This window comes from Phodopus roborovskii, unplaced genomic scaffold, assembly GCF_943737965.1.
Source record: "Phodopus roborovskii unplaced genomic scaffold, PHOROB, whole genome shotgun sequence".
In the NCBI taxonomy this organism is placed as follows: Eukaryota; Metazoa; Chordata; class Mammalia; order Rodentia; family Cricetidae; genus Phodopus; species Phodopus roborovskii.
Genome location: NW_026125640.1, coordinates 236259 through 249984, shown reverse-complemented (window position 1 = coordinate 249984; position 13726 = coordinate 236259). Strand labels below are relative to the sequence as shown.

General features: G+C 39.1%; 1 protein-coding gene across 1 annotated transcript; it reads right to left on the bottom strand.

Annotated features, from left to right (window-relative positions):
• Nucleotides 1-9665: 9665 nt before the first annotated feature.
• On the bottom strand, nt 9666-10976 carry LOC127217115 (protein FAM47E). The gene has a single exon (XM_051177952.1). It carries the CDS (start codon nt 10950-10952, stop codon nt 9666-9668), a length of 1287 nt encoding a protein of 428 aa, XP_051033909.1. The 5' UTR covers nt 10953-10976.
• Nucleotides 10977-13726: the final 2750 nt, after the last annotated feature.

Here is a 13726-nt window from a genome sequence, read left to right as displayed (position 1 = left end):
AGCCCTACAGAAAGTTCTGGAAGGAAAACTCCAACACAAGGCAGTCAACTACACCCACATAAAAGATAGGCAATAGATAATCCCACTTTACCAACAGCCAAAAGAAAAATGGGAGGAAATCCAACCATAATACCACCACTAACAACAAATACAAAACAAACAATAATTAATAATCAATGGTTATTAATATTCCTCAATATCAATGGTCTTAACTTGCTTATAAAAAGACACAGGCTATCAGAATGGATATGAACACAGAATCCATCTTTCTGCGGCATACAAAAAACACACCTCAACTTCAAAGACAGACATTACCTCAAAGTTAAGGGCTGGGAAAATGTTTTCCAATCAAATGAACCCAAGAAACAAGTGGGTGTGGCAATCCTAATATCTAACAAATTAGAATTTAAACTAAAATCAATCAAAAGAGATGAAGAAGGTCATTTCTTATTCATCACAGGAGAAATCCATCAGGATGAAGTCTTAATTCTGAACATCTATGTCCCAAATACAAAGGCACCCACATTTGTAAACAAATTACTAAACTCAAATTTCTCAAAACTCAAATCTCACATAAAACCTCACACACTTACAGTGGGAGACTTTAACACCCCACTCTCAACACTAGACAGGTCCACCAGACAGAAACTTAACAAAGAAACAAATGAACTAACAGAAATTATAACCTAATGGATTTAACATACGTTTATAGAGCATTCCATTCAAACACAAAAGAATATACCTTCTTTTCAGCACCACATGAAACCATCTCTAAAATTGATGACATACTCAGAAATATAGGAAACCTCAATAAGTACAAAAAAAATTGAGATAACCCCCTGTATCTTATCAGGCCACCATGCTTTAAAGTTAGAATTCAACAACAACACAAATTGCAGAAAGCCTACAAACTCATGGAAACTGAACAATGCAGAGTCTCACCATTCCTGGGTCAAGGAAGAAATAAGAAATAAATTAAAGACTTCCTAGAATTAAATGAGAATGAAGACACAACATACCCAAACTTATGGGACACTATGAAAGCAATACTAAGAGGAAAGTTCATAGCACTAAGTGCCCACATGAAGAAACTGGAGGATAGATACATTAGAGAATTAACAGCACAACTGAAAGCTCTAGAACAAAAATACAAGCAAACTCACCCAAGAGGAGTAGATGCTAGGAAATAATCAATTTGAGGGCTGAAATCAATAAAGTAGAAACTAAGAAAACAATACAAAGAAGCAATGTAACAAAAAGTTGATTCTTCGACAAAATCAACAAGATAGACAAACCTTTATGTAAACTAACCAAAAGGCAGAAAGAGTACATGCAAATTAACAAAACCAGAAATGGAAAGGTGGACATAACAATGGACACTGAGGAGAGACTCTTCAGGTCATATTGTGATAACCTGTACTCCACAAACTTCAAAAATTTAAAGGCAACAGACAATTTTCTGGATGGATATCACTTACCAAAATTAAATCAAGAACAAATAAGCAATTTAAATAGACCTATAACTTCTAATGAAATAGAAACAGTCATCAAAATTTCCCAAATAAAAAAAAAAAAAGGTCAGAGCTAGATGGTTTCAGTACATAATTCTACCAGAAATTCAAAGAACCACTAATACCAATAGTCCTCAAAGTGTTCCACACAATAGAAGCAAAAGGGTCATTGCCAAAATCTTTTTTCAAGGCTAAAATTACCTTGGTACCCTAGCCAAACAAACACACAACTAAGAAAGAGAACTACAGATGAAAATCCCTTATGAACATTGATGCAATATACTCAATAAAATAATGGCAAATTGAATCCAAGAACACACCAGAGTAATCATCCACCATGACCAAGTAGGCTTGATCCCAGGGATGCAGGAATGGTTCAACATACAAAATTTCATCAATGTAATCCACCATACAAACAAACTGAAGAAGAAAAACCACATGATCATTTCACTAGATGCTGGAAAAGCCTTTTACAAAATCCAACATGATGGAGGTATTGGAGAGATCAGGTATAATAGGAACGCACCTAAACATAATAAACGCAATATACAGTAAACCAGCAGCCAAAATAATACTAAATGGAGAGAAACTCAATGTGATTCCTCTAAAATCAGAAACAAGAAAAGGCTGTCCACTCTCTCCATATCTCTTCAATATTGCACTTGAAGTTCGAGTTAGAGCAATACAATAAGACAACAAAAGGAGATCAAGGGGATACAAATTGGAAAGGGAGAAATCAAATTGTCACTATTTGCAGATGATATGATAGTTTATATAAGTGACCCAAACAACTATACCAGGGAACACCTACAGCTATTAAACACCTTCAGCAAAGTGACAGGATACAAGATTGACTAAAAAACAAAATCAGTAGCCTACTATGTACAGACAATAAAGGGGCTGAGGAAGAAATCCGAGAAACAACACCCTTTACAATAGCCACAAACAACATAAAACATCTTGGAGTAATGCTAACCAAACTAGTGAAAGACCTACATAATAATAACTTTGAGTCTTTAAAGAAAGAAATTAAAGAAGATACTAGAAAACGGAAAGATCTCCCATGCTATTGGATAGGTAGAATCAACATAGTAAAAATGGCAATCTTACTAAAAACAATCTACAGATTCAATGCAATCCCTATCAAAATGCCAGCACAATTCTTCACAGACATTTGAAGGACAATACTCAAGTTGTATGGAATAACAAAAGACCCAGGACAGCCAAAACAACCTTGTACAATACAGGAACTTTTGGAGACATCACCATCCCTGACTTCAAGCTCTACTATAGAGCTATAGTCATGAACACAGCTTAGTATTAGCACAAAAATAGATAGGTAAAACCATGGAATCGAATTGAAAACGCTGATATTAACCCACACACTTATGAACACCTGATTTTTTGACAAAACAGCTAAAAGTATACAGTGGAATGAGGAAAGCATCTTCAACAAATGGTGCTGGCATAACTGGATGCCTGCTTGTAGAAGACTGCAGATAAATACATATCTATCACCAAACACTAAATTAAATCTAAATGGATCAAAGATCTCAACATAAATCCAGCCACACTGAACCTCTTAGAAGAAAAGATGGGAGGTACCCTTGACTGAATTGGTACAGAAGACTGCTTCCTGGACAGCAGCACAGATACTGAAATCGACAATTAATAAATGGGACCTCCTGAAACTGAGAAGCTTCTGTAAGGCAAAAGACACAGTCAACAAAACAAAAGGGCAGCCCTTAGAATGGGAAAAGATCTTCACCAACCTCACATCTGACCAAGGGCTGATTTTCAAAATCTTTGTATAAGAACTCAAGAAGCTAGTCACCAAAACACCTACTAACCAAATTAAAAGGTGGGGTATAGAACTAAGTAAAGAATTCTCAATAGAGGAATCCAAAATGGCTGAAAGACACTTAAGAAAGTGTTCAACCTCCTTAGCCATCAGGGAAATGCAAATCATAACAACTCTGAGATACCATCTTACTCCTGTCAGAATACCTAAAAAAATAAAAAATAAAAAAAAAACAAAAACAAAAAAAGACACCAAAGACAGTTTATGCTGGAAAGGATGTGGAGAAAGTTGCTCTTACTGCTGGTGGGAGTACATACTCATACAACCACTTTGGAAATTAGTATGGTGGTTCCTCAGGAAATGGTTATTAGTCTACCTCAAGATCCAGTAATTCCACTCTTGGGCATATACCCAAAGGATAAACATTCATATAACGAGGACATATGTTCAATGATGTTAATAATAGCATTATTTGTAATACCCAGAAAATGGATGCAATCTAGATGCCTCTCTATACCTCGACTGAAGAATGGATGGAGAAAACGTGGTACATTTACACAATGGAGTACTACTCAGGAGGAAAAAAAAGCAATGGAATCTTGAAATTTGCAGGCAAATGGGTGGAGATAGAACAAACCATACTGAGTGAGATAACCCAGTCACAAAAAGACAAACAAGATATGTTGTTGTTCTTTTGCTGTAGCTATCACCTATGAAACACAAACACAAAACTCAGAGCCCACATGGAGTTTATTGGTGGAGAGGAGAGAAGGGGGGTAGCTGGTGGCCAACCTAAAGCAGGAAAGAAAGAGAGAGAGGAAGAGAGGAAGAGCGAGATGAAGAGAGGAAGAGCAGAAGAGAGAGGAAGAAGGGGGCGTGCTTGCTTTAAAAGGGAAATTGAGTCCCCTACGCAGCCCCATAATGAGTGATGATGTAGCGATGACATGGCCATGCTTGTCCCACCCATTGTCAGGGGGTGGGGTCAGCAGACTGCTGGTTTCCAACATATGTACTCACTTACATATGGATTTTACACATAGAGCAAAGGATTACCAGCCTACAATCCACACCTCCAGAAAAGCTAAGAAACACAGAGGACCTTAAGGGTCCCCCAGAGAAGGGGAAAGGGACAAGATCTCCCAAGCAAATTGGGAACATGGAGGAAGAGGAGGGGAGAGGAGAACATGAGGGAACAGGAAGGTTGAATCAGGGGAGGGAGAGAGGAAGCAAGTAAAGAGATACCATAATAGAGGGAACTATTATAGGTTTGAAGAGAAGTCTGGCACTAGGGAAATGTCCAGAGACCTAAAAGGATGACCACAACTAACAATCTAAGCAATAGTGGAGAGGCTACCTTTAATGCTCTTCCACAATAATGCGGTTAATTACAACATTATTTGCCATCCTAGAGCTGTAAGACTCGCAGAATGAGGAGTCTCCCAGTTTCGGTCAGTACCCCCAAGAACTCAATGTCCAGTTCAGTTGCTGCAACACGCAAGAGGCTTTAATGAATAGGAAACGTTTGCGCAAACGGGATCCTCCAGCACACAGGCTAGAGAGAAGCACCATCCCCCCAGGCACAGGTGTTTTTAAAGGCAGAACCCACAAGCTTAGGGAGGGGGTGGGACCCTCTGTCCATTGAGTACCTGACCCTTTGAGGCTGGATGGTCTCGCTATTAGGGTCAACAGATCTTAGGGCCTCAGGGTGTGCTATTAATCTTGTCTGGGCAAACCGGAGGTACAGTTATCTCTTTGTTTCTTAAGGACCCTATTTACCACCTGCTGACTCACAAGAAAGCAGGGCAGTGTAAATTCTTGGTATCTTGTTATCTCAGGGCCTTGTGAGGAGAAGTTAGCAAATTCTAAGGAACAGATATTGGTCTGGGTTAGCTTTCCAGGTTAGTCTGTCCTTAACTTTACTTTTTTGTCTTTCAGAGTCTTCATCTGGTAACTGATGGAAGCAGAAGCAGACACTCACAGCTAAACACTGAGCCAAACTCCTGGAATCCAGTTGCAGAGAGGGAGAAGTGATGAGCAAATGGGTCAAGACCTGGCTGGAGAACCCACAGAGACAGCTGACCTGAACGAGGGGGAGCTCATAGACCCCAGACTGATATCTGGGAAACCAGTATAGGGACCCTGTACGTGGGTCTCAGTTAGAAGGCCGAGCAGTCTATGGGGCCTCTGGTAATGAATCAGTATTTATCCCTAGTATACAAATGGACTGTGGTAGCCATTTGTATACTCCTTCAGCGTAGACACATGGGGGAGTGCCTGGTCCCTGCTCCAAATGATAGGACAGAGTGGAAGCTCCCCATGGAAGGCCTCACCCTCACTGAGGAGCAAAAAGGGGATGGGATAGGGGTTGGTGGTGGTGGGGTAACAGAGGAGGACAGGAGGATGCAGGAACTGGTATTGTGTAAAACAAGCTTCTTTCAAATTTAAATTTTTAAAAAATATCAAAAAAATGTGAAATCATGATGTCTCAAGGTTAAGTTCTCCAGCAATGGTGCTGGTTGAGTATTATAGAATACATTGTAATAAATACATTAAACACTAGAAGTTATTTGTTATGTGATTTGTGATTATAAGTATTGTGAAATACCATGATCAGAGTATGACATAGTTGTTGCTGTCTTAAAATCATGTTCCCCACAGAAGACCACCAGAAGAGTGTACATACTCCTTGGATGAGAGGGAGATCCCAGAAAGTGATGATCAACTTTCTGCCCCTTCATAAAGGTTTGTTATGTTATCAACTGTTGGTGGGTGAGGTTCTTATTTTGTAGTATACCTACTCCACAAGTTGCCCACATTAATATAAGAGGTCCTCGTCCGTCCTCTTGTAAATAATGGTAGTTAAACTCCCTGGTTCACAAGGTAGACCAGACAGCTTAGGGCACTGATGACCTTTGATTGCTTATCCTACTTTGAATCCATTCTTTCTTCCTACATTAACATAATTTCCCAATCTTACAATATTTCACATTATGTATAGAAGGCTTTTTGGTTTTTGTTTGTTTCTTTGTTTCTAGTTTTGCTTCTTTTTACTCCTTGAGGGCCCACCACCCAGCTCCCAAGTAAACACATGGAGGTTGATTCTTACTTATGAATGAGTGGCCTTAGTTTGGCGTGTTTCTAGCCTGCTTTTCTAACTTAAATTATCCCATTTCTCTTTAACTGTGCTTTGCCTCTGGACTTTTTTTATCTTTCATTATTCTACATATTCTTTCTCTCATTCTTACTCCATGGCTGGATTTGTGGCTGGGTGGCTGGCCCCTGGCATCTCCTCTCCTCCTTTTCTTACTCCCCTCTCTTCTTGGATTTCTCCTCCTATTTCTTTTCTCTGCCTAGAAGCCCTGCCTATTTCTCTCTCCTGACTAGCTATTGTTCATTCAGCTCTATATTAGACCAATCAGGTGTTTTAAGCAGGCAAAGTAACACAGCTTTACATAGTTAAACAAATGCAGCATAAAAGAATATTTGCATGGTTAAACAAATATTCTATAGCATAAATGAATATAACACATCTTCAACTAATATTCCATAACATCTATTACTGTGATAACAGTACTATATGTGCTATATTTTAGGTCTTGATTCATCAATATACATAGGAGTCTATCTGATAAAGCACAGCACTCATAACCAGCCTCTCTGGAATCCTATTCCTTCTCCTGTGACAGGCCTCTGGTTTGAGTGCTTGATACTAATCTAATCACCTATAGCAACTCCTCTTCATGCTGGCTCTAAAAGCACAGATATGTCCCAGGCTTCATGAATTTCTCCTGGCATGGGTCCACATTTGGTTGTACTTGAACTTTATGACAGAATTGGGGTCCTACTGTCCCTGCCACTCTATGAAAAGTTAAATGGATATGGCTTGTTCCATCCCATACCATAGAAAGAGCTTAGGTAAGGTGGGATACAGATGTACCATGGGGTAAGCAGGATGGTGTATGGGGATTGGTCAGCAAGGCAAGTCAGTTCCCAGGATTGATGATCACTCCCACAAGATGAAGGACACTACTACAAGACATGGAAGCCGTGTTGCCAGAGTGAAAGCATCATCTCTGACAGGAAAGGCCTTCATGCATCCTACCTGGCATCCCCACCACCCTTACAAAAGCCTCCTTAATTCCCAGAAGAAGTAGGACCCAGACTTGAGTCCACATGAAGAAAAGAGCACTGAGGAACACAAATTTTGAAAAGGCAATGTAACCACAATTTTTAAAATTATTTATTTGTTTTCATTGTGTGTGCATTGATAAGTTGCCTGTGTGAGAGTGTTGAATGCCCTGGAGATGGAGTTACAGAAAGTTGTGAGCTGTCATGTGGGTGCTGGGAATTGAATTCAGGACCTCTGGAAGAGCAGCCCATGCTCTTAACTGCTAAGCCATCTCTCCAGCCCTGCAATATTTTTTTCTTAATTTTCAGCAATAGTCAACATTGAGTATGATAGAACATGAGAGTATCACAATAGATGTCATCAAACTTCCCTTTTTCCTTTGGATCACCAAAACACCCATCTCCCTTTTATAAATACAGTCCTCTTTTATGAAGACATTCTTAGTGTCAATTGTGTGCTATCTGTATCCATAAGCAATCATAGAAAATAGATCTATGATTCTCATCAAAATGTCTTTGAGTTTAATGGCATGGTTTCCTCTTCATATATGAGGAAACTGACTCCGTGCAGTACAAGGTCACAATTCTAAAATTGAAAGTCAGCTAATTATAAAATTGATTGCTGACCCAAAATGTGGTGCTTTCTGATGATGTATGGATAACACTGAATTAAACTTTACAATAGGAGACGAATTGGCATTTTGATTATGTGTTGGTGGAGATCAGAGACTTAAACCTCTTCTGTCACCCCTTGGACACCACAACTCTTCCAGTGAACCACATACTTCTTATAACTGCTAGATTTACTGAAATATAACTTCCAAAATAAGTTAACTCATATTTATATTAAAATATTTCAGTGTTTATGTTAAAAATGGAGTGGTATGTATGAAGACGCCATGGGATAAAGGGGAAGGATAACACACTGAATGACAGACAACAACATAAAAATGGTTCCAAGGCATATGTGGTTATGAAAAATCTTGACAAAGGCATGCAGCCAACAAAATGGCTGTGGGGGAAAAAAGAAATAACCGGTGGGAGGGACAGTGAAGATGATTGTAGAAATGTGTGAATTGTTAACATTGAGGAGAATGTTGTAGGATAATAATAAGCCTTATATTTTAAAGTGCTTTCACTGTTTCTCAATTCTTTTACCAACTATTTGAGCATCCATTTTGTCCTCAGCATAGTCTAGTTACCGAGAACCTAACTTTAGGGGGAAAAAAGAAAAAGAAACCAAAATTACTAAACACTTAGATGTAATATCTGACATCATAACACTACTATTAGGAAGAAAAGAACACAGGGAGAAATCACTGGGATATTTGCATGAGTATTAACTTTTTGGATATGGCATTAAAAACATAGACTATAGCCAAGTGGTAAGTGCCTTTAATCCCAGCTCTCCTAAGGCCAGCATGGTCTACAGAGTGAGTTCCTGGACAGGCTCCAAAGCTACACAGGGAAAACCTGACTCAAAAATCAACAAAAAAAAAAAAAAGCATAGACTATGAAGACAAAAGAAAGACAAGCGAGATACTTCAACACTTTCTGGGGGGAAAGGAACCAAAATAGTAAAAGGTACTATGAGATTGCAATATTTGCAAAATACCATATGTGATAAGGATTTAATTGTGAAAATATTAAATCTTACAAAGAGAATAAATGAAAATATCCACTTATTTGTGAATGTTCAGTAAAAAAAAAGTTAAAATTAATGTTTTAAACACCAAAATGAATTTGAAATTAAAGACATTAGTAACAGCTACTATCACAGAAGATGAATTCACATTTATTTGGCTATTGATCTCAGGTTTCAGTTGACAAAATAATTGCTACAGTTATTTCATTAAGTTTTAATCCTCGGAGAATTGTATGAGTTTCCTTTTATCCTGTGCAATTTCAGTGTTTTGAGATTCTTCTCACATTGTTATTGTCATCACTGGATCTTCTTTAGACTGATTTTTTTATGAATGGTTTTGTGCATTCTTATAATTGATCCATGTGATGATGCAATAGCTTCAATGCTACAAAAATGTGGAAAAAGTACATGTGAATATTCATCCTGTAGTTGATAAAGTACATAACATATTCGTGAAGGCAAGGCAGATGTTAGAATTACTTCATGATGTATAATTTGATTTATGTGTAATGATGTATAATTTGATTGATTGTAAAATGAGAGATATAGCCAATATAATAAGTCATAATTAGAAAGCCACCTAGTTATTTTCTTTCTTCTGTTCCTTCACTTTTTCCTCTTCTTCTTTACTTTCATCATCATCATCATCATCACAATCTGTATCCATGATCCAATAATAATCTTTAAACATTTTTGACGCAGGAGAACTTTCATAACCCCATCCTTTCTTCATAAACATCTGCTCAAGAGTGCTTAGTGTAGAATTGTCATCCTTGCTAATGAAGTATTTCCAGTCAGTTGGTTCATAAGCTTCCTCAATGATTTCTGGACTACCAATGTTTTCATCTTGAAGTTCAAGCTCATTGGGATCTGCTACAGGCTCTTCATTTCCTAATATTTTCCAATGGTTGTTTTTCAGGTATGGCGATTCATATCTAATCTCCTTGCTGGCTTTATGAGGATCTTGTGGTTTTTGGAGTTTTATATCGAAGTGGGAGGCCTGTTTGGAGAGTCTGCTGTCCTTCACTTTGCTCGCTTTCCTGCCATACCTGAGATCAAATGTAGGCAGATCAGTTTTCTTGGCAGGTGATTCTTCATAGCTTGGTTGGTTTTCATTTCCGGTGTCAATTTGTTGCATGGAATCTCGACAAGGCTCAGCCCATTCACAGATGTCATCCCCTCCTTTGTATATATATTTATAATAAATAGAGCTAAGCATGTCCTGTTTCCTGTGTTTGCGATCATGGAGCCATTTGCCTTCACATGACCAGGGAAGCTTGTGTGGTTCCAGATCTAATTTTCCTTGAGACTGTTTGCCAGTGTTGGTGGGCTGCTTGGTTGCTTCCCTGTGATCTTCCCAATACAGCCACTTGTTCTCCAGCATCCGGTTAGGTTTTGGTGTTTCCAGAATTTTGATTAATATATCTGCAGAATTCTCTTCTCCTCGAGGCCAGGGAGCTAGCAGATGGTGATTCTGGCGCATACCTATGTCATCCCAGAAGGTTCTACGTGTTTGTTGGACTGGCAAAAGTGGATGATACAGTCCTGAGTCCTCAGACAGCTTTCTTTGGTTCTTGTTGGCGATGGGACTGCACATTCCGCGAGAAATGGTAGGGAAAAAGGTACCCTCCATACTGCGTGTAGTCAGTCCTTCACTTGGTGTTCCAACTTTCCTGAAGTCATCTGGCCGATCCTTAATGTAGAGTCGCTGCTGGCCCTCCACGGAGGTGGGCAACCTTAGCTGCTCTTTCTTCTGCTTTAAGAAACACTTGGAAGAGTCCTTCCACACAGACTTGCTGGTCATGTCCTGAGATGTTGGCTTTAGTGTCCGCCGGGCCTGGTTCCCTGGCAGCCTGTGGTCTCCCATACTCCTGGCTGTGGGGCCACGGTCTCAGCCTCAGGGATTTGTTTTGTTGAGGTTACTCAGTTGCTAGGAGATCTGGATTCTACTCTGACAAGCAAGGGAGTGCCCCGCCAGCAGTCCCCTCCATTCTGTTCTACACAGTGTTGGGGAGAAAAAAACACGCTTTATGTACTATAGTCTTTTTGATGGACTTTCAAATTGTTTCTGTCTTGACCCATATTTCAAAGAATGTTTCTATGGAAATGTATATTCAATATTATTTTATATTTACTTAAAACTATACACAATACACATAAATGTGTGTGTGTGTGTGTGTGTGTGTGTGTGTGTGTGTGTGTGTGTGTGTGTTAAAGGAAGTTAAGTCAATTGGGCTGACATGCTCCCCATAAAAATGACAGATTAGCAAAACCCTGGAGATGGGTACCCCGTATCTCTCAGGGATTGAGGGTAGGCCCTTGTTACTGAAGACACCACACACTTAAGATGCACAACTAAGATGATTTGACCTGAATGTAGCCAGAAAGACTCTTTCCTTTAGTCTATCTTTCATGGTCCCAGAAAACACAATGCAAGGTGCCAGTGAATGGAAGCAATTAAATCCTCCCAGCTGCAACACTCATGAAGCATGACAATTATTGACCAGACAAGATAAAGGGGCAATGAGTGGCTCTCACTTTTCTGTGGCAACCACCCGCTCTCTCGTTGACTTAAGGGCCATTCAACAGGAGGGAAATTAGGCATGTTCCTGGAAATCTAGCAAGCTTTCCCAGGATAGTAAGGCCATGGACCTTAGAAAACAATCTACTACCACCACTCTACTAGACCAGTATAATTCTTCACAACCTTCTAAATCTTTTCCTTATACCCACAGATAAGTGTGCTACCACCCTTCATCCTCTCTTTACAGCAAATGGAGACCATCACAGAAAATACAACTGAACCCAATGCAAAGATCAACAGATTTTGAGAGCCCAGCCCCAGTAGCCACATTCACATCAGAGAGCCTGCATCTTCTGTTCAGTGAACACCAAGGAAGGGAGATAAGAAAGATTGTGATAGTCAGAATACCAGGAAGTCTTCTGTGAAACAGTCTCTCCTAGAAATGGCTGCATAAACAACCCAGAACAATGGCATTAACAGTGAACATATTAACATGGCAAGATGAAAATCCATGGGGTCCTGCCCCTAGACAAAGACAACAAGCAACTAATGACTCTTGAAGAAAGGAGAATTGGCCTCTCCCAGGGATGAGCTCCACTATTGTTTGTCCAATGCTGAATGTTAACCTTTGAACATCTCCAACATCCTGAATCTTCACTGTGACTTAGGCTTTGCCTTTACAGTTTTATGCAATGGCCTTCCCAGGTATCCTTGCAGAGAAACACCTTATAGAAGAAAGGTGTGTGCAAATGTCTTGATTACATGCTCTGCTGTCCATGTCTGGGCCACACTTACTTCTGTCCTATATGGAAGACTTCTGTTTTATGGCTATTTGATGGAATAAGGGACTCCTCCAAAGACAAGAGTGTGCCGTGTGAAGTTTTTATTATAAACTACTGTGACTTTGGGGGGAACATTTGGTTGTCAAACTATATAGTGATTATATTGATCTTTTGGAGTATAGATTCTATTGAGAAAAAAATATGGAAAGCAAGACATTCCCAGAATTATTGCAAGGAACATTCCAATCCATATTTTTTCTTAGCCTTGCTGGAGGAGTAAACTATTTTTTCACAATGAGCTACCATTTTCATTAATATGTAGATGATGCTGTGATAATAAACTTCTAATTTAGCTTTAAAAAAACTATTGCAGGCAGCTGTCCATTGATTTTTAGCCTTCCCTTGTGTCAACTGAACAGATGTTTTGTAGTTTCTGTCTATGGAATATCTCTACTCCTGAAAGTAAGAAAGCCTGTGTCTGGCATGCCAAGGATGTTGAAGAGTTGTTGCTCACTGGATCAACTCTGAAACCACAAGGACTCTGCCACCTAGGTTTTGCAGGGATCTTCAAATCAAAGCTACAACATTGAGGTTGGTTGTGTCATGTGTTCCCTAGCATTGCCTGGAAACTCTGAATGGCAGCTGCCTTCTATAACTATATGGTTATCAACCCATATCTTGGTGGATTGGATTTCTACCTTGCTTCTTTTAGGTACTACACTATTCCTGCTTCTTAAGGTCACCTCCTTTATTGTATTCCATCCAGTCCTAGCCTTAAGTGCCTGTTTCTGGGCATCATAAGAATATTATTTTTTTACAATGAATATTCTCAATGTTATAATAGAACTATCACTCACTGTTATGCTGTGTGTGTATATGTTGTTTGTGTATGAGAGAGAGAGCAATCTTGCATGATTTTATAAGAGTTGTTTTTAAACACTATGATGTTTAGAACATGGAAACTGACTCCAGTAACTCAGTCTATTAACGTATGATGTGCCATGCTTTGTTCAAGCCTACCCCTTTCTGAATAGAGACAGTGGATGGGCAGGAGACTGGATGGGAGGCATGGGGGTCTTGGTAGGAGGATTGAAAGAGGGGAAACAGTGGTTGGTGTGTAAAATAAATGAAAACTGTTAATTTTTTAAATTAAAATAAAAAAATACAGTAATGGCATGAATTACAAAGCCTCTAACACATGATTTATTTGCAAGCATTAATCTCAAAACTTCTTATGGCATGGAATGGTAAGGACACAAGGCTAGGTCTTTCTAAGCTTTGTGGAAATATTTCAATATTCGTTACACATGCAATGGCAGACATTAAGATTTGGAG